Source organism: Chinchilla lanigera, unplaced genomic scaffold (assembly GCF_000276665.1).
Source record: "Chinchilla lanigera isolate Chin_1 unplaced genomic scaffold, ChiLan1.0 scaffold00123, whole genome shotgun sequence".
Taxonomy (NCBI): domain Eukaryota; kingdom Metazoa; phylum Chordata; class Mammalia; order Rodentia; family Chinchillidae; genus Chinchilla; species Chinchilla lanigera.
The window spans coordinates 61,486-83,233 of record NW_004955524.1 but is presented as its reverse complement, the minus strand read 5'-3'; the positions used below and the strand labels follow the sequence as shown (position 1 = coordinate 83,233).

Below are 21,748 nucleotides of genomic sequence, written 5' to 3'. Positions count from 1 at the left end.
TGTTACTCCAAAAAAATCGAGCAAATGGAGGTTATTGCCAAGATTTAAGAGCTGTCATGCTTGCTTACTTCCTACGGGGGCACTGCAACCAGGACTGGCAAACCCAGCTGCAGTTCCCAGAGAGTGGCCCCTCATCATAATAGACTTAAAAGACTCCTTATGTAACATTCCTCTTTCTCCTGCAGATAGGTGCACTTTGCCTTTTCTGTACCTAGCTTAAACTTTAAAGAGCCAATGTAGCGATATCGATGGGCCACATTAGCTCAGGAATACAAAGCAGTCCAAGTTGGTGCCAGCTCTTTGTATGGCAGGCCTTACAGAGTTAGAGATGCTCTATACTGGCAAGTAGCACTTGCAGATTTTATGGGACAAATTGATGACCATTTTCCCACTGATCCCTTCCTTCCTTTTTTTCCTCAAGCATTCATGTACTATTCCAAAAATTACTAAATTTGAACCTATTTGTGATGCAGTAATCTATTTTACTGATGGTTCATCAAAGGGCAAGGCCGCCATTTGGAGTCGGGATTATCAACAGGTAAGAGAGTCTCCAGGAGTCTCTGCACAAAGATCTGAAGTTACAGGTATTTTACTTGTCATACAACAGTTTAACTCTAAACCTATTAACATAATTAGTGATTCAGCCTATGCACTCTACCTCACTCAGAGATTTAAGAGTGCAACCCTATATTCAGCTTTAGATCCACTTTCATTTATTTTTCAGACTACAAAAGAAAATTCATGATCAGTAAGCACCCTTCTATACTGGTCACATAAGATCTCATTTTAATTTACTTGGATTTTTAACATATGAGAATCAGCAAGCTGATTCATTAATCACTTTTACTACTCCATTTGATACAGCTAGACGATCTCATTCATACCATCACCAAATAGTAAGGCTTTACCCAAAGGATTTCAATTATCCAGGTTGCAAGCAAGACAAATTGTTCTGTCCTGCCCTACTTGTCAAAAGGTTCCTAGGCCTGTGCCACAGGAGTGCGATAACCCCAGAGGCTTAAAACATAATATTTGGCAAATGGATATTACACATCTTTCCTCTTTTGGCAAACTACAATATATTCTTGTATCTGTTGATATATATTCTCATTTAATTCATGCAATTTGTCACACAGGAGAAAAAATTGGCCATGTTCAGCAACATTGCTTGTCAGCATTTTGCTTCTATGGGTGTTCCACGCACCATAAAGACTGACAATGGGCCTTCATACATTAGTAAACCATTACAGTCCTTTTTCAACTATGGCACATTAAACACATTACAGGAATCCCTTACTACCCTCAAGGACAAGCGATTATAGAAAGAATACACCTATCACTTAAAACTCAGTTACAAAAACAAAAAGAGAAAGTACAGGTATTCCCACAAGCACAGTTAGATTTACCCATTTCTACTCTAAACCTTTTCAATCCAGCTGCAGACAGTAAATTGACGCCTGTGGAACTTCACTGGTCAACATCCCACGGTGATGCCCAACACAGGGCTCGAGTGCTTTGGAAGGACATCAAGGGAAATGGGAAGGACCAGTCCAGCTAATCACATGGGGAAGAGGTTAAGCTTCTGTCCTAGCAGGTCCACACGGTGGCTGCTTCCAGGAATGTACGACTTTGGCAAGAAACGCGACCGACCATGGAGACAGTCCCTTGTGAGGGCTCCACTGATCCAAGCCCTCCAGAGAAAGAGCCCGTACCATGAGGCTTGTGCCCAGGGACTTGCCAATCAGACAGGCAATCTACCACCAAGCCCTGAAAATCCTTTGATTGCCTCAATGGCTCCCTGACAATATCCCATGTGTAACACCTGTTTCAAGAGAGGATTATTGGACTTATGCTCCTAATCCACCATTACTTGGGCAGATTTTGCACCTAAGGTTTATCATGAACCAGACACTACTGCATGAACTATTGGCCCTAAATTAGGTAAAAGGTTTTTATTTTTTTTAATTCTTATGAGAGATCTTCACTAATTGACATATAAAAAATTCTGATGTCTTTGTATAATCACAAACTTAAAAAATGTATTATAATTCAATTTGACAAAAATATATTTCAGTGCACTCTAATTTTATAAGCAAATTGTCTTTTGTGTGTCTTTGTCACTTTGTCCAATCTATAAACAGCTGCTTTATTTGAGTTCAATGATTTTTCCTTCTTTTTGTATTTTTAAAGCATTTGCCTGTAATTTAATTTGGCTTGTAGATGAATGTCATATAAAATTAAGGATGTACTTCCGCCAAGGTTACCAGCTGGTCAAAATGATGTCAAAATTTGTGTTATAAATGTTATATGTATTATTGTCTATGTATTATGACTTGAGGGTCCCTCATTGTCAAATCTAATGTGCTAAATACTGAGATTGTACTTTTATGGACTATACAAATTTATGAAGGTAATTACACAAAAATCCCTTGCTGTGAGAAGAAACTGTTGGACAGGACTCCAGCTGATGAATAAGGAAGCAGCTGCCATGAAACACTCTTCCAGGCCTTGTTCATAAATGGGAAGGCCCAATAATCTCCATAGCCTTATGAGAAACACCCCAATAAGTATTGCTCAAAATAAAAAAAAAGAATGAGTTACAGATGACCACTCTACACCTATCCTTTAGGATACCCCTTTGATTGTATGCTTTCTGCAGAATTCTACACAGAAATAATGAACATCACATTTTCATATTACCTGTGAAAGTTTGTATTACATGAGTAATGTTCAAAAAATTTTGATAATGACATAACTGAGAACTTTTCACACTCAAAGGGCTTTGATCAAATCTGTTTTATTACCTGTGTACATCCTGTACACAGGTGGCTTCTCATTGTACTGTGTTGATTTGTAATATGAATAAAATCAAAATGAAGAGAGGTGTTCCCACAAAATATACATGTTGAGAAATCTAAATGACTATAGTTGTTCCACACAATATACACTGATATAGGTGTGTCTACAATGCAAGGTTTGTATAAAAAAATCATGTATAAATGAAGAGCTCTCACATTCTTTAAACTTACTCTAAATTGGAATTTGTTCATGTCTTCTGAGGTTGTGGGAAACACAAAATGCTTTCTCACATGTTCTACATAGGGTTTCTCTCCAGTGAGTTCCTTCAGGTATTTAAGGTAAGGGGTGTTCAGATTTTCTCCACTATGGTTTCTTCCATGTATGTAATGATGGCTGTGTTACTGAAGATTTTCCTTATTCTTAATAAAGAGTTTGTCTCCACTGTGAATCCTTTCCTAACAGTGTTGTAGTATGTATTCACAGTTAATATACTCCTGTGACTTTACTATCTATCATAACTGGGATAACTGAGTGATTTTCCGTATTACATATATATGGTTGCTCCTTAGTGCGACTTCTTTCATGTATTTGAAAATACCTGTGTACACTGAATGCTTTCCCACATTGCTTACATACATACGGTTTTCCCCAGAGTGAAATCTTTTACGTCTTTGAAACTCACTGTGAATGGAGACAGGTTTCACTCACTGCTTACACACACAGGATTTTTACAATTGTGCCTTCTTTTATGTTTATAAAATGAACTGTGGTAAGGAAACGCTTTCCCACACTGCTTACACACGTAAGGCTTCTCCCCAGTGTGACACATTTTGTGTCTACCGAATGAACCACTAGTAGGAAAGGCCTTCCCACATTGCTTACATACATAAGGCTTCTCCCCAGTGTGAATTCTTTCATGGATTTGACACTGACTGGGTTGCCTAAAAGCTTTCCCACACTGCTTACACACATAAGGCTTCTCTCCATTGTGGGATTTTTCATGTGTTTGAAGTAGAGTGTGAGACATGAAGGCCTTCCCACATTGCTTACAAACATGAGGTTTCTCCGCAGTGTGAGCTCTTTCATGGATTTTACAGTAACTCTGACTGGTAAATGCTTTTCCACACTGCTTACATATGTAAGGTTTCTTCCCAAACAATGAGTGACTTTTTTCATGGCTTTGATAACCTTTATATGAGATAAATCCTTTCCCACACTGCTCACATACATAGGGCTTCTTGCCAGTGTGTGAGCTTTCAGGTAGTTTACAAGTGGTATTACTGGTGAAAGCTCTCTCACACTGCTTAAACACATAGGGTTTCTTCCAAGTGTGAGCTTTTTCATGGATTTTGCAATAATACTGAGTCATAAATGCTTTTCCACACTGCTTACACACATAGGGTTTCTCCAAAGTGTGAGTTTTTTCATGGATTTGACAATAATACTGAGTTGTGAATGCTTTTCCACACTGCTTACATGTATAGGGTTTCTCCCCTGTGTGTGTTCTTTCATGTTGTTTATGACGACTATTACCGGTGAAAGCTTTCCCGCAGTACTTACACACATACAGTTTCTCCCCAGTGTGAATTCTTTCATGGGTTTGACAATAATAGCGAGTGGTGAAAACTTTCCCACAGTACTTACACTCATAGGGTTTCTCCCCACTGTGAATGTTTTCATGGATTCGACAGTAACTGTGAGTGGTAAAAGCTTTCCCACAGTGCTTACACACATAGGATTTCTCAGCAGTGTGACATTTTTCGTGAGTTTGACGAGAAATGTGAGTGTTGAATGCTTTCCCACACTGCTTACATACATAGGGCTTCTCCCCAGTGTGAATTCTTTCATGTGTTTTACAATTACCTTGTGTGATGAAAGCTTTCCCACAGTGCTTACATGCATATGGTTTCTCTCCAGTGTGAGTACGTTCATGTCTTTGACAATGACTCTTTCTGCTAAAGGCATTCCCACACTGCATACATACATAGGGTCTCTCCCCAGTGTGTGTTCTTTCATGAATTTTATAATGGCTGTTACTGGTGAAAGCTTTCCCACACTGCTTACATACATAGGAATTCTCTCTGTTGTGAGTTTGTTCCTGTTTTTTACAATGACTGTGTGTGCTGATAGCTTTCCCACACTGCTTCCTTACATATGCTTTAGCTTCTTCTTTAGTTACAAAGGGCTTCTCTCCAGTATGACGTCCTTCACTGCAGTTAGAGTAGGATTTCCCAAATTGCTTATACTCACAGAGTTTCCTTCCAGGGCATGTTGTTGCACGCGTCAGAATGGACTGGAAATCACTGCAGTTTTCCCAAAGTTCACTACAGGTAGAAGGCTTCACCTCAAATACCTGATAGTCATATGATTTGAGTACACTGTGAGCTTTCATGGGCACATCTGCTGATGCATACCCAATCAGGGAATATGTAGAAGCAAGGCTTTCAGTGGGTTGTGTGCCATTTGTTTTTCTGTTAGCCTTACAATATGGACTCCAAGAAAACATTCTATGTAGTTTCCATAATTTATATTGGTAGCATATCTCAACGTCTTCACTTCTATCACAGAAAAAAATAAAACAGTCAATCACATGTAAAAGTGTCTCCTTATTCATGATTTACCAGGAGCAGATCTGGTATGATGCCCTTTAAGAATATGTGACCATGAATTTAATGTACACTGTGCAGGATAGCTTGAATACAGCTTTCACTGAAACAGTGGTATTCACTTAGGAGCTTCTACCTAACATGTTTACAATATATAACATCCACTTCCATTTTGGAGAATTAGTGTACATAAGTACTATTTCTATTTTATACTCTTTCTTCTAAGAAACTACTGGAGCTCCCTTCAACTGAGCCCCTTTATCTTCTACAGAAAAGTCTACTTCTTCTTTTAACCATCTCTCATTTATTTTGCTCCTTAATTTACATTGTGTGTTTCTCATAGAAACTATGCCATATAATATTGAAGTTCTCATGCCTAACTTATTTTACTTAACATTATGGGCTTGAAGCCCATCTATTTTTTGGAAAATAACATCATTTCATTCTTCTTTATTGCATCCAATTCCGTTAGTTACATTTTTTTCAGTATGGTGATTTCACCCAGTGTCAGCACTGAGCTACATCCCAGACTTAACGTTTTTTCCTTTGAGAAGAACTCTCATTAATTACTCAGTTACGGCACCTGGTGCACACAGGAGATTCTGACTCAGAAGGCCCACAAACTGCTAACACAGGGGTTCGCGTTTGGGCCCTCCCTGCATGTGCCCTGCACTGCCTGAGGTACTAGAGCAGGCGGTACATGACTGCTAGCACCGCGGTTCACGTCTGGGCTTCATTTGCACTCTGACCACCAGGAGGTCACAGACACAGGCGGTCTATGATGACCGCCAGTGCAGTCCGCATCTGACTCCTTTGCACACCCTGAGCTGACCGGAGACACAGAGTAAGGCTGTGGGCGACCCGCTGACATCATGGTTCGCAGCTGAACGCCCAGAGAACCAAGTACTTCCCATCTACTTCCTGGGGGCACAGCAGGTGACCCGCGACCCTGCCGCCATTACAGTCTGAGTCTCCACCCTCCGTGTGCCCGGAGCAGACAGGAGATCCTGACTCAGAAGGCCCATGAACTGCTAACATGGGGGTGGGGTTAGGCCCTCCCTGTGCATGCCCTGTGCTGCCTGAGGTACTAGACCAGGCAGTCCACGCACTGCTAGCACCGCGGTTCAAGTCTGGGCTTTTCTTGTGCACTGACCTCCCAGAGGTCACAGTCGCAGGCGGTCCGCACTCACCGCCAACGAAGCCCACGTCTGGCTCCTGGGATGCCCTGAGCTGCCTGGAGACACAGAATCAGGTGGGCCACAAATAGTTGACCCTGAAATTTGTCTCTGGGTTCTGCCTGTGCCCTGAACTGCTGGGGACACAGGACCACTGATCAGGAATAGTGCCACCAGGGCAGCTCACTTTTGGGTCATACGCATGCCCTAAGCTCCAAGGGGACACTGGTTCACGGTCTGCCATTAGGTGACATCACATTTCAAGTCTGAGATGTGGAGGAACTAGGTACACTTCACCATCTGCCCGAAGACCCCAGACTAAGCAGCACATCTCAGTGGACACTGAGGGGCAAGCCTGACCACCAGGAAAACTAGGGACACTAGCCACCTTTGCTGAGCTGCCAGGGAAGAAGGAGACTGAGTGTTCTGGCTCCAGCATCAAACATGACAAGACGAAGAACTGAGACACAATCTCAGAACTCCACCCCACTCAGAACAAGTCCCTCTGGGGTGAGGGAACAGAGAAAAGAAAGAAGGGGAAATTATGCACGTATGCATGTACAGGATAGCTACCGCAGGTATACTAGTGACTTCTATTGCTTTACTGAAAGGAACAGTTAATGATTAATTATTTGATTAATCTTGCATGTCTCTATTTGTCTTCCCAAGAAACCACTTTGAAGATATCAATACGTAATACAACAACCATTGTTAATTTCCTACCACTTTGTGTGTAATTCTGTATTGTGTGTGTTATTCTTATGCTGTTTTGTAAATGGATGTCTGTTTGTTAACATGTTTCCTTCTTTTATTCTTAAAATAAATTTTGAAAAAATTACTCAGTTACCCAGGCTGAGCATGAGAGTGTGACATTTCTGCTCCAGCTTCCTAGAATGCTAAGATTCCAAGTATGCACCGCCATGCCTGGACTACTTTCTTGTTTTCTTTATTCACTCATCTGTGGGTTGGTATCTAGTTTGATTCCAGAGCTTAGCTATTGTGAGTTGTGCTACTACAAACATGGATATGTATCACTATAAACATGATTATTTAACTATCAGAGAAGTTCACCTGGATTGAATTAAAATTCTATTTTTAATATTTTGTGGAATCTTTATAGGCATTTCCATAGAGATTTGACTATATGGCATCCCTACTAACAATATAGGAAAATGTCTTGCAATAATTTTGAAACAAGAATAGAGTAATGTTTTTTAAAAACTGACTGATAACAGCTATTATCAATATAATGCGATTCATTTCAATTTTTCACAAGGTTAGAGATTTGGAAAATACTGAATATGTGTACCCCATTTAAAATACAGATAGCATTTCTCAGATAAATTGACTGATGTGAAAATCATTTTTGAAAAATATTCACATGTACACATAATTAGATACCCTGCACTTGGGTCCTAGCTTAAACATGAAAATTATTTCATATATAGCTATAGCAGATGCCTAAACATAATATCCTACAACATTTTTATAATCTTGCCTATGGAACAAGTTTTTGTTCATCCATGATCACTAAGACAATTATTACCTGAGATTTCTTCTCCAATATTTCCTGTCTTTTTGAATTTGCTGGTCAGTCCAGGTTTGTTCTAAAGTATAGAAACAGAAGGACAATGCTGAGTTACTACATTATTATATACAAATTAAGAGATTTCAGTTACATTTATGGCATTATATGATCTTGTCAGGAATATTCATCAAAATGCATTCATAGTTTAATGAATGAAACTTCACCAATAAGCAAGAAGCAATGCTAAGTACACAAATTAGAAAATGAGTATCTTCCTCACCTATAGCAGCCATGTTCTTAAGTGTTTCTAACATCACATCTCTGTAGAGCTTCTTTTGGGATGGATTCAGCAAAGCCCACTCCTCCAAAGTAAAGTTCACAGCCACATCCTCAATGGTCACTGCCTCCTAAATCATCACATATATATTTCCAAGAATAAGACTGAGACTCACAGCATAGAACACTTCAATTCCACTCCTAAACAGCTGAAATGAGCTTAAGTCCTTTAAAAGTTTACTCCACATCTTGGTCATCAACATTTATTCTTCAATCATATGCACATCTCACACAGGAAATCTGATGCTAGATTGGAATCCGTTGCTAAAGTCCCTGCAGAATGGGAGCACTGGTTCTCCTGCTGGTGAGATTCAGTTTTATTTGTACACTTCTCTAACGCACACCACACAGAGGGAGCCTCCCAAATCAACGTCCAAATAAAACACCAGGGTAGATGAATATCTAAGAAATTGTTCTGACAAAGTGTAGAAAATATCTCTTTTCTCAACCTCTGACTTAGATAATTCATCCTTTCACTCTCTGATTTTACTTAGTATTTGGGAATGTGAACTTGGTTCCATTGATTAAACCTTAATTAGACAATAAGTAAAATTCATGAAGTATAAAATTAAATCCTAATGAAAATCCTAATTATATAATTGAAGAATTAATTATATAATTAAGACTGTCTAATGATGGATTAATGATGGATTTAAATTTAGGAAAGTATATTATCTTATGTATCAGTGACACCAAATAGTCAATACCCCAGAGCTATAAAATATTCTAGTGTGGTGTAAGGGAGACTAATGTGGTGGACGGATGTGATTGAAATACATATGGATAGCATATCTACTGAACAGCAAATTTTGCTGAGTTAACTAAGAATCGAAAAATTGAAGAAAAACTGTTGCCAATTCTAAATCACATTTTTGATTTGTTAGTAAAATTATTGGTGTTTAGTATAATAAATATTAAATACTGTTCAATAACTAGTAAGCTGGATATTGACAGTTTGCCTAATATATAAGAAAGAAATTAAAAATTGACCATTTTGGGCAAGGGCATATGAGTAGAGTGAATGATACATAGATAACAGAAAATGAAGACAGTCTTCAATGGCTCGTATGTAAATAGAACACCCATTCATGACTGAGTTACTATACAAAGTAGCAGAAATCACAATCTTTCTACAGGACTCAGGGAAAACAGGTACTTATCTCAATACATCTATTGTACTCTCTATATCCCATGAACAATAATTAAGCTACATCTCGAAGTAGAAATATGAAGTTAAACACTTTGAGCAACCACAGGCAAATATATTTTGGAAGTGAAAAAGTGTTTCTTCAGTAGAAAATCCAGGAGCCATCAGAAACAGAACAAACTGAAATCTATGTCAATCATAGGCTGTAAAATAAACAAGAGTTTTAAAAACTTTGCAGTGTACACAATAAAAATGATTTGTGTACAGAGTATAAAAATCAATGAACAAATAGCAAAAATGAACAAAACATAATCGGGAGAAAACAACAATATAAAAAAGAACCCATGATCATGGTTAAAGGAATAATGAAAAGAAATGAAATTGTGGAAAGACACACCTACTAAGTAGATCTATCTATGAATAGATCGAATACTATGCTCCATTGCCATGCTCTTCACTTTGGAGTACATCAAAGCCTGCAGACCCATGACTTCATATAATATTCAGAAAATATATTTTGCTGTTGTTCCTGGAGACAGATATAATTGTTTTGACATCAGTGAAAAAAGTAAATGAGGTAACTTCAACCATGTTACCACTGAAATGGATAAGAAGCACTCTTCCCCGTCCCAGACATGAACACAATTGAAGCACAATGACGAGGAAATACACAATGGTTTTCCATGCAATTTTCTGTGCAATTTCTATAGTACTCCCTTATTAAACATTCCAAGGTGACAAGACTAAAAGAATAGTGCCTAGCAATAATAATAAATGGCAGACTTAGGAAAACTAGCGATAGAAATAGGAGAGTGGAAAGGACAAGAGTGAGTCAAATAAGTTTTAACCTGAATAAACACTGTGCAAAGCCCAGGTATAAAACTTTCCGAGGGGGTCACAGGATGTTCATATTTTTGTTATTATTAAATCTTACCACAGACTTCTGTGATGATAAAGTTTATTGTAAATATTTAAATATTAAATTATAACATCGAAAAATATATACATGTTTGCTTACATTCTAGCACGGTAAAATGAGAAAGTATTTACAGATTGGTCTGTAGGAAACCAGCAACACAGCTACAGACACGAGACCTCCGGACACACAGCAAGCTGGAGCCAGAATATAAGCTGCTTAGCAGGACAAGTACATGTTAGCCGGGCGTGGTGGGACACACCTGTAATCCCATCAATCCAGAGGCAGAGGCAAGAGGATCTCTGAGTTCAAGGTCAGCCTGGGATACATAGTGAGCTGAACTACTTAGTGAGACCGTGTCTCAACAAATCAAAGAAAAGAGAGAAAAAAAAAGGAAGAGTGCAGGTTAGAAAGACTGAGAAAAAAGAAAGATATCTGAGGTGATTAATACCCAGACATCCTACTTATGATGCAGAATCCATTGCAATCCTTGAGGGGAGTGGGTTTTATGTTTTTATGTTTAAGATATGGTATAAAAAACCAGGAGGACATGCAAAGCAGTATTTTTCACATAATTGAGCACTCAGGCAGATTAAGGCCAGACTCTCAGTGATGTACCAACTGTCTTGCAAGAGTGAAGAAAGGAGCCTGGCCTGAGAAAATATTGAGGTTAGAGGGAAATCACAATAAATATTTACTCCCATCAGTAGAAATTGGGTAATCAAGACATCTGTCAGATTCAAGGCTGTGAACTCCTAGGCTATTGATCGAATTACCTTTTATTGCAACACAAACAGCAGAAGTGTTACAAGTTAACACGGTCACTAAAGTGTCCGGCTGAGGCAGGAGAATGGAGAAGGATCGCCACAAGTTTGAGGCCAGCCTGGGTACAGAGTGAGTTCAAGGCGAGCCTGAATTAGCAACACCATGTCTCAAAAAACCAAATAGATTCTCCCCACACTGAAAATGTAACAGTGAACTCAGGACTCAACTGTCCAGTTCACCTGGAAGAACATAGAAAGGGACGTTCCCTCTTTAATAACAAAAATCCCAACTAACTTAATATCCACAACACCAATTTTTTTTTTCTTTTTTTGGAGATGGGTCTCGCTATGTAGTTTAGTCAAGCTTTGAACTCACTATGTAGCCAAGCTGGCCTTGAACGCTGGCAATGTTCCGGCCTCCGCTTCCTGAGTGCTGGGGTTACAGGATGTGCCACCACACTTGGCTAACATCCACAGCTCTTGAAGACTAGTGCAATCCATTGTTTCCAAACTGGAAAATATGGAGGAAGACTCACAAAAGTATAAATTAAATTACTCTCAAGAAATCAGGAGTGGAAGGATAGGGAAAGGACAGAAAATATGGTCCTCATGAAAGGATGACAGAAGGTTGAGATGTAAGAATAGACTTTGGGTGCAATTTGAAATCACCTAAAATTTTGTAGGTTTTTCCTCTAAAAGCACTATCAGCGTCCCACAATGACAATCAGAGAAAAGTTACTTCATGCTTCTTAGTGGCGTGGTGGGCAGAACAAAGCCAGCAGGAAAATTTTGGTGCTGAAACTAATTCTAACTTGAAAAGAGTGTTTGCAAGTCTCAACCACAGGGCAGTTTCTACAACTGAAGATTTAGCAGCAAGGGAAGGATCCAATTTTAATCAATCTATTGCCTTCAACACTGAGAAAAGAGCATATGATTCTGATTTTCACCTCATTACACTAATCATATATTCACTGAGGAGCAACAAAACTCAAAGCATACAGAGGAAGGAGAAGTTATGACTCACAAATAAGAAGAAACAAATTGAGGAAACAGCATCTGAAAAAGGTCAGTGAAAGGACAACAGGAAAAAGCTGTTTGCATCAAATAATTAGAATACACATTTAGATAATATGAAGAAGCCATACAGAAGTTATTCAAGGGCAGAGAATACCTGAAATGAATGTATTAGTATAGATTCAGACTGTATTCATGGAAAGATTCTGTTTAAATTGCTAATATCAACAATCTACTTGGTTGGTAAAGCCACTATCATATAAAATGAGGGACAGAAATTGTAGAGGGGATGGAAAATACTTGTGAATATGCTAATGTACATGAATGTGCCTGAAACAATAGTTTTATTGCAAAGTACACTCTGAAAATTTGTAACCAGATGTTCCTAACATGGAAAATTAGAAAATAATTAGGTTCAAGGCCTACAAGGTATCTTATCAACAGAATATCAAATCATATCAACTGTCCAATTAAAAACAGCATGGAGAAAAGAACTAAAAAGATTAACTAACTTAAAGAGATGTAAACCAAATAGAAAGCAGTATGAAATAGGCATATTTTCTTTATGCGACATTTGCATAAACAATTGAAAGACAGTGTGAAAACAGATAAGAAAACAAGACCCAATCTATATTTCATCAGAAAAAATCCATTTTGCATAAGAGGAGCTGGTGGGTTTGTGTACTGTTTAAAATACTTAAAATTTTATGTGGGCAAAGAAAATAAACAAGACACTTTTAAGCACTATTACGAAATACTTAAGAACATTTTCTATTCCTATTGAATTTTAACACAGAATTCAATTTGAAGTGTCTGCACTACAAAAAAATTAGGGAAATAATGTTGGCTTAGTTTAAACATCTGAAAATCTATCAATTTTTTCAATGCAACAGGCCTTAAATTTTCAATGTATTAAATTTCCATTTATTAACTAAAATATACAAATTCTTTAAACATATAACAAATATAAGATAAACCTAAAACCATACAATAAATAAAAACTTATAAGAAAACATCCACTTGTCTAGCATTGATTCAATACAACCTGCTGGAGTTATATTAATCTGACACTATTCAATCTGTACCTCAAGAAAATCAGGCTTACAGTGATCACAGAATGATGTGGAAGGTAATGCTCCAACAAAAAATAACAATTCCTCCCATATATCTTACTAAAAAGAGCTTCAAATAGCCTGAATCCAAACATGAAACTGAAGAGAAAATCACATATCCACATTTATTTTGAAACACCTGCAGATTTCAAAACACCTGCAGGAGTAATTGAGAGGTCAAAAAATTTCTAATTGTCATTAAACTCAACAGTATCCTCAAGTGGACCCACTGCATATTTCAGAATACTTCATCCAGTAACTGCTGAGTACACACCCTTCTCAAAATCACAAGGACTATTCAACAACACGGACCATGTTCAGAGCAACAACAAAGATCTTAATCTAAAGGGAAATCCTGTAAAGTAAGCTCTCACATGTTAAAATGAAACTAGAAACCAATGTCAGAAATGGACTTAGGGAGATTCATAATTACAGATTAAATCACACATTTTTAATAACAGGTGTCAAATGAAAGGCTTGATAAAATACTAAGTAATTCTTAGATAACAGGAAATAGGGAGAGAGATATTTTGCAAATAGGAAGGGGACCAAGACATGGAGTGGAGGAGAAGGGAGAGGAAAGAAATAAAAAATTAAGATGTGCTATGTACATGTGCCACCTCCCCACAAGGAATACAACCCTGAAGTACTGCAAACATGTGCTAATAAAAAGCAAACCAACAAAAATAATAAATGCACATCTTCTCATTTTGTGCACTAGAAAACAACAAAGACCTCCAGTGCTCCCCCTCAGAGAACCACACAACAGCAATGAGTAGCCTCCTAGAGAACTTTCCAAATAGCCAAAGGGAACCAAGGAGTGCTGCAGAGACTAGTTTTCCAGGATAGATTCTGGGTATAAAGGCCCCTTCTCTTGATAATCCTCTCTGCAGAAACCAAGAAAGCTGCACCCCTGCAGCACCCTCACGTACGCTAACCAACGGCAGAGGAACACCCCCTATGCCCCTGAGTCTGGGCAGTGAGAGGAAAAATAATTAAATGGCTACTGTCAAGTGCAGCCAGCCACTGGTGCCTCCATGAGTCACTCTCTGGCACTCTGCATCAGTACCAGGATCGCCTGAGCTCCCAGGCGATTGTTCTGGGCCCAGCCAACTCTGCCTGGGTCCTCAACTTGGTCCAGCCCCACCCAGTCTAGCAGGCATTGCTGACATTGGGTATGTTGAATCTGTGCCTGGCACCAAGGCTCACTTGTCTCCACCTTGTGCCCATTACCTGGCACACTTGCTGGGCCTGCAGGACTCTGCCTGGCTTCAAGCATCAGTCCTGGGCTTCCTGTGTCTTTAGTGGGTACCACAGGCACACTTGGGTCTCTACCTGGTGCCCTGGGCCTACCGAAGTCTCTGCTCATACCCTGGGACCCAGCGCTCTCCCGTTGTGCACCATGCATCAATCCCAGGCACATGGAGGACTCTGAGCAGTGGCCCCGACCCAACTGAGTCTCTTCCTAGTGCATCAGGGCACTCCCATGCTCACAGGAGTCTCTGGGACACAGCACTGGTCCATGGCCAGCTTGATTCTCAGCCTTGTGCCCAGGCTCACTTGAGTGTCCACTCAGAAACTGACACCCTCATGTGGCTTGTTGTAGTTTCTGTGTGGCAACCTGCATCAATCTGCAGCCTACCCGGGTCTCCCCTGAGCTCTCTAGGCCTACCTCAACTTCCACCTTTTGTTTCAAAATGCTCTTGCAACTGTTGAAGTCTCCACTGGGCATCCATCTCTGGTCCCAAGCCAGCTGGACCAAATGCCATCCAGCCCAGTCCACTCAAGTTTCCGTGGTCCATTTCCCCATATCCTGCCTCTGCTTTCTGGCCTCTCTGTCTGGCATCAGTCTGTGGCCCTCCTGAGTCCCCACTGACTGCCTGAGGTCTGCATGAATCTCTGCCTCATTCTTCAAATTGCTCCCACGCACATCAGAGCCTCGATCTGTCACCACACACAAATTCCAGGCACATGTGAGTCTGTACTGAGCACCTCTGACTCAACTTCTCTACCCCAAATATCAAGCTAGTTCCCTAGCAATGAGAATTTTTGTGGCACTCAGCACTGGTTCCAGGCCTGCCTGTGAGTGTAGCTGGTACCCTGGGCCATCTGAAGTCTGTCAGCAACCAGTGCCCTACCTGGGCATAATGGTGTCTCCACCTGGCCTCCCACATCGATCCTGGGCCCATCTCTGTCTTCACTCAACAGGGATGGGCCAGCTGAACCTCTGCCTGCCCCTTAGAGCTGGTCCTGGGCCCATCTGAGTCTATACCACGTGCTTCAGGCCTGAGTCCTACCAAGTGTCTGTTGCCCCATGTGCTCTCTCCACCCTCCGGAGTCCCTGTCTGGCAACCCAGAGCTGTCCTGGTTCCACTGAGCTTCTACTGAGTGCCCCAGTGCACGTTAGCTCCCACCTGGTGCCTGGAGCTGGTCCCATGTGCAACAGAATCTCTACCTGTCACACAGGGCCTGCCCCAGGGCATCCCAAAGCTCTGCCTGGTGCCCTGGCCTACTGGAGCCTCCTCTAAGCACCCCACAACACTCCCAGGCCACTTGAATCTGCCAGGCACTCCAGAATGCTCAAAGTCATCCAGTGCTGTACACCCTCCCTGCACTCATCTGAGTCTCTACCTGATGCTCCACAATAGGCCCACAATTACCTGACTATCCATCACAAAACCCTTACCTGCCTGAGCTCAGCCTGGCATCAACACCTACCAACTCTGCTACAAATCCTTCAGGAAGGAGCGTCTAAGGCAAAATTGGGGTGCAGGTCTGATCCTGCCTGCTGGATGAAGGGGAAATTGAAAAGAAGAAATTCATGAGGCTGCATGCAATCAGACTACAACTCGGGCAAGACAGGAATTGTGGGTTCACAGGCCATATGGCACAGCAGACACATGGACATTGCATTTACGAGCTCCCGTTGTAGCATTTGAACTGGGTCTTAACTGGATCTTTGTTGTTGCTTTGCTTTCTTTCTCTTTCATGTCTTTTTGCATTGATTTAATAGTCTCTCTCAGCCTCTCTCTCTCTCTCCTTCTCTTCTCCTAGCAATTGGGGCAGTATTAGTGTCTAATTTTTACAGTTTTTTCCCATCTTTTCAATACCTACCAAGTTTTATTTCTTATAATCTGCGTTTTTGTCCATCACTCCCCCTTCTCTCATATCAACCTCTGGCTGATGTATTCTATGTTAGCTCCATTTAGTATAACTAACTTTCCTGGCTTCTTTCCCAACAGGTGCATAAATATATCAGCAGGTTCTCACAGTTTTATAGCTATCCTCAATCATAAGTTACATCTCCCCCTGTACATACATCTCTGCCCACAATTATCTTCTTTATACTCTTACAACTTAACCTTGCATCATCAATACAAAATCTTTAAAAAAAATCTGATGCCCTAGCCAATATTTTACCTAATATAATTTCTTCTATTTACCTCTCTCTCTACTGACTCATATGTCTCTTTAACCCATCCCTCCTTCTTTTCCTTTTCTACTTCCTTTTTATCTTAGGCTACCAATGACACTACAGTATAGTTTATAAAGGGTATGGTTAAAAGTGTACATGCATGGCATAACACACATTGTCTAAGCAATGTATGATCAAATTTGTGCATGCTGTATAACCAACGGTAATTCCTCCTTACAACACAGTATCAGGGATAAAACCATTTAAATTAAACAGTTGAAGGGGTGAACAATATCTCTGGAGAAATAAAACAGCAAACACATCATCAAATGACAGAAACAAAATAAAAAGATCCTCATATGAACTACAATTTCTCATCACTGTACTAGATCTTAATCCATGGCTCTAATGTGAATATATAAACTTAAACATAGAAACATGGGAAAACAATGCAGGAAAAGGCCCCCTTGCTCTCCCACCTCTCCCAATACTGATCTGTGGGCATTAACAGAGAGGAAAGTAAATATAAGGTACCAAAGCTCTATGAAAAGCTTAAAGAAGAGATGAAAAATCTGACCAATTCAAAAACAAAATAGGCCAATAGTTTATGGAGCTATCATTCAAAATGTCCAATGTGGATTTTGGAGAAATACATAAACATCTGGAAAAGCAGACCAAAATGATTAAAACATGAATGATGAATTCATCAAAGATATAGAATCATTAAAATGTACCAGATACAAATACCTATAATTTTTTTTTAAAAATCTACAGAATTAATAAACTACAAAAATGACCAACTGAAGACAGAGGGCCTGCAATGGAAGATAAAAGGTAAGTTATGATGATGTACTCTAGAAGACCCCCTAAAAAGAAGAGAGAACAAGAAAAATTCATCCAGCAGCTGGTAGATGACATCAACAAGATGAACTAAAGGCCTCTTGGAGTTAGAGAAAAGCTAGAAGATAACACAGACAGAATTATTAATTTATTTAGTTATCATAATAGAAAATCTTCCAAATATGGGAAGAGGTATCTTAGTTACATTTCACAAATTGCTGAGACAAAATACCTGGCACTCAAAGTTAAAGAGGGAAAGGTTTATTTAGATCACAGTTTGTCGAGTTTTCAGTCCATAATTGGCTGACTCCAAGGCAGCTTGGCATGGCAGACACGCATCGTAAAGGAGAAACAGTTCATGATGGGCAGAAGATAGCAAAGAAAGCAAGAGACAAGACAAGCCTCTTTCTGACCCTTATGTTGTATCCAGGCTACTGGGATTAGGGCAGAGCCAAACCAATCACTGAACTGATTTAGTAATCACCCACTCTTAGTCCTAGCACATTTAATCCTAGCATTGCACCATGAGTCAGTCATATACCGTAGATTCAGCCACCTCAGAGACACCCAGAATATTGTAGGTTGCAACACTTAAGTCTCAAAATTATGGCCAGAGACAAAGATCAGCGTAAACTTCAGTGGATTTGAAAGTACCAGAACTAATACCCTGCCCTAATCCTACAGAAGACTTGCTAAGATTATCCAGCAATCCACCCACCCTAATGCTACTCCAGGTTTGCCGGGATTACCTGGTATGGATCTGGGCTCTGACTCCCTCCTTTGTCTAGCAGTAACAGCACAGGTACACCCTGAGTTAGAAAAGACCACAAAACTGTAGACACTAGAAGAAAACCACAGGTTTGAAAGCACAGAAAAATGTCTTTTATATTTTCCTTTGCTCTTGTTTTTTTGTTGTTGTTGTTATTTTTAGGATTTTGATTGTTTATTTTGTTTTTTTTTATCTTGGTACTGAGAATCGAACTCAGGGCTTTGCACTTGCCAGGCAGTCACTTGTGCCACTGAGCTATATCCTTGGCCTGACCACACCTTCTAAATCCACTCACCAGTTGATGGGCATTTGGGTTGTTTCCAAGATTTAGCTATTACAAATGGTGCCATTGTAAACATGAGTGTGCATGTATCACTGAGATATGATGCTTTTAAGGAAGATACCCAGAGAGGGAATAGCTGGGTCAAATGGAACGTCTACTCCTAGGTTTCTGAGAAATCTCCACACTGATTTCCACAGTGGTTGCCCCAGTCTACACTCCCACCAACAGTGGAGAAGGGTTCCTTTTTCTCAAGTGCCCCTCCAGCATTTGTTATTGGTTGATTTCTTGATAATGTCCATTTTTGGGGGTAAGATGGAATCTCAGAGCTGTTTTAATTTTTATCTCTCAAACGACCAGTGATGTTGAGCATTTTTTCATTTCATTATTTGCCATTTGTAGTGTTACAGCTGAGAAGTGTGTATTCATCTCAAATGCCCATTTTTGGATTGGGTCTTTAAATTTGGGGGGAGGGTCTGGTTTTGTTTTTTTTTAAATTCTTTATATGTTCTAGATAGTAGTCCTCTGTCTGAGGAGTAGCTGGCAAACATGTTTTCCCACACTGTGGGTTGTCTCTTCACTCTGTTGGTGGTTTCTCTTGCTGTGCAAAAGCTTTTTAATAAAATGAGATCCCAACTGTTCATTCTTTGTGATAGTTCCTGTGCAATTTGAGTTTTGTTCATAAAGTCTTTACCTACACTCAGAAACCAAAATTAACCAAGAAAATCCTCCTGTAATTACTTGAATCTTGGCATTAAAATATTTTCTAATTCTCAATTTCTATTAATTATTTCTTAAATGCCTCCAAAATGGTAAATAAAGCACTTATACCACAAAAATAACGCACAGAACCCTGAATGGTGACATTTACACAAATTCCTTTAGGTTCAAAAATATGGCAAGAATACTCATTGTCTCTCTTTTCTGTCACATGAAACCAAAATTCATGTGTGAGATTGTAGGAAAGAGGAAATAAGTGACATAAGGATTGCAATGGAAGAGAAAAAAACGCTACCCAGAAATGATGAAAGTATCACGGTGTAACATTTTAGAACCATGACAAGAACACCTATGCTGCCTGAGGAGATCAGCTGGAAAAAAAAAAAAAAAAAGTGTTTCTCCATTCTAATACTCACAAAAACTATGTAAATACAATACAATAAAACTGATTCCCAATCACAGCATTATAAATAAATGGCTCTCAAATATTTTTTCTCAAAATCACTAGACAATAACAACGGAGAAAACAAAAGTCCTCCTGTTTATGTTTAAGAACCCATCTTTAACGTAATGTAAGTTCGTCTACAAAAACATGCTTGGTTATTAATAGAAATGTAATTAAAACATTGAACTTGTATCAGTTTTTGTTTGCAAAAACTAATGTCTGCCTTGAAAGCAGTTTGGCAATGAAGGGACATGTTGCAAATTTAGGATGTCACTGTCATCGAAAAGACCTTTTGCTCCTGGAGAAAAGCTTTGGGTTTGAGATCCTGCATCACAGATATTTATAAAATGCAGGTCCTCCAGGTGTGCTGCAGGGAGAAATGAGACCAGGGACCCAGCACACCAGAACTCCCTCAGTTCAACCCCTCACCGAGTCGGGGTCTTTCCAAGACCCAATCTCCCCTGCACAGGTGAACACGGGGCTGCGGCCCGGGGCTGCCCGAGCCTGCACTCTGAGCTGGTGGTAGTGCCTGGGAGTCAGAATGCTGGGGGACCATGAGGATCTCAGAGGGCAGCACACAGGAGGACTCCAGCCTGTCATCGCTGGTTCCCTCCACTCCATCCAGACCTCGCCCCCATCGCATCCCATTTTGTACCGTCACCATGGTGCGACTTGATTGTTGTTCACGGTCCTTCCTACGCAGCAGAGTCGGGTAGAAGTCATGAAGTAATAAAATCAAGGCAGGTAGTGCAGTTCTCAGCAATGAGCTCAGCCTGCAGACGTAGGCGCCATGCCACCGGAAGACCCTTCCTCCTCCCATCTGATTGGACAGTTCCTAACGCCCGCCTCTCAATCAGTGATTGGCTGCTGCTCCCAATCTCCTGAGCTGAGCGTGACAACAGAGACAAATCCATTAGAGCGGCTCACATAGTGCATTGTAACTCAGAGACCTCTAGACAGGTGTCTCTCCTGGGATATTTACCTGTCCTAATTTGAAGAGATAAATGAACTTAAGCAGAGCTTGCTCACGGACTTTTAGAGCTTCCACTGTTTTGTTTGTTTGTTTTCCTTTAGAGTCAGCCTGGCTATCTCCTTTAGGCTGTTCGTGATTACTGAAATACAACCCCTACAATGGATCACTATCTGGTGAAGCAGTGGGGATACCTAAGGAGCTCAGATTGTGAGCTCCCCGTGCCCTGTAGCTCTCTCCTCACAGGTTAAACCGCCCCATCTTTCAACACATTCATGTTTCTACAAGGAAAATATTACCTGGAGATACTGATACAGGGGAAAGAACTCCCAACCTGAACAGTGTCTGGGACAAGTTCATGTTCTCTGAAGTAGAAGAATGAATCTTAGGAACAATGGAGGTTAAGAGCAGAACACACTTATTGAGGGAAAGAAAGCTGTCTGAGAGAGGGACAGAGGGGGGCCCAAGTGGGTTACCCAAAACTCATGGAGCAAAACCACAAGGTGAGGTGGGTCCAAGGTAGGGGGAAATGGGAAATCACAAGGTAGGCATGAGGTGGGACAAAACTATGATCAGCCAATAAGAATTGTTTAGGCAAAATTGATTAAATTGGGATCAAATGGGGAAGCAAGTCATGTAGCAAGTGGGCATGAGTACAGAACAGGGGCTTTTCCTGTAAGGGATTAGGTTAGTGGCTCTTCAAGGTGATAGATGTCCATCCCTAGGGAAGTACATGGGTGCATTTGTTTAGTCTTTTGTCTTGAGGTCGGGCCCACAGCAAATACGTCTCCATTTGCAAGGTATCTTGTCTTCCATATTGGCTCCTTTGAGGGCCTGGACTTGTTTCACTGCCTATAATATTTCTATCTAACTCAGCTGCCTATAACAATACAAGAAATCTTGATTGCTATC

At 40.3% G+C, this 21,748-nt stretch overlaps 1 protein-coding gene across 4 annotated transcripts; it reads right to left on the bottom strand.

Annotated features, from left to right (window-relative positions):
- Window positions 1-451: 451 nt before the first annotated feature.
- On the bottom strand, window positions 452-20,667 carry LOC102018319 (zinc finger protein 709-like). 4 transcript variants are annotated; one of them, XM_013507335.1, is made up of 5 exons: window positions 20,522-20,667; window positions 18,402-18,461; window positions 8,389-8,515; window positions 8,127-8,187; window positions 452-5,357 (listed from the first exon to the last, which is right to left on the bottom strand). In XM_013507335.1, the coding sequence occupies exons 1-5, from the start codon at window positions 20,528-20,530 to the stop codon at window positions 3,500-3,502; spliced, it is 2,115 nt and encodes a 704-aa protein (XP_013362789.1). In that variant the 5' UTR covers window positions 20,531-20,667; the 3' UTR covers window positions 452-3,499. The 4 variants fall into 4 exon arrangements, with proteins under 4 accessions (XP_013362789.1, XP_013362790.1, XP_005409534.1 ...); XM_013507336.1 differs by lacking the exon at window positions 18,402-18,461 and adding an exon at window positions 9,989-10,120; XM_005409477.2 differs by lacking the exon at window positions 18,402-18,461.
- Between the last annotated feature and the right edge of the window lie 1,081 nt (window positions 20,668-21,748).

Excerpts from the sequence above, each read along its gene's own strand:
- LOC102018319 (XM_013507335.1), bottom strand. Across the intron at positions 8,516-18,401 it reads AGAGCCCAGATCCATACCAG|GAGGCAGTGACCATTGAGGA; the intron begins GTAATCCCGGCA and ends GTGATGATTTAG. Across the intron at positions 5,358-8,126 it reads TATTGGAGAAGAAATCTCAG|AAGTGAAGACGTTGAGATAT; the intron begins GTAATAATTGTC and ends TTTCTGTGATAG.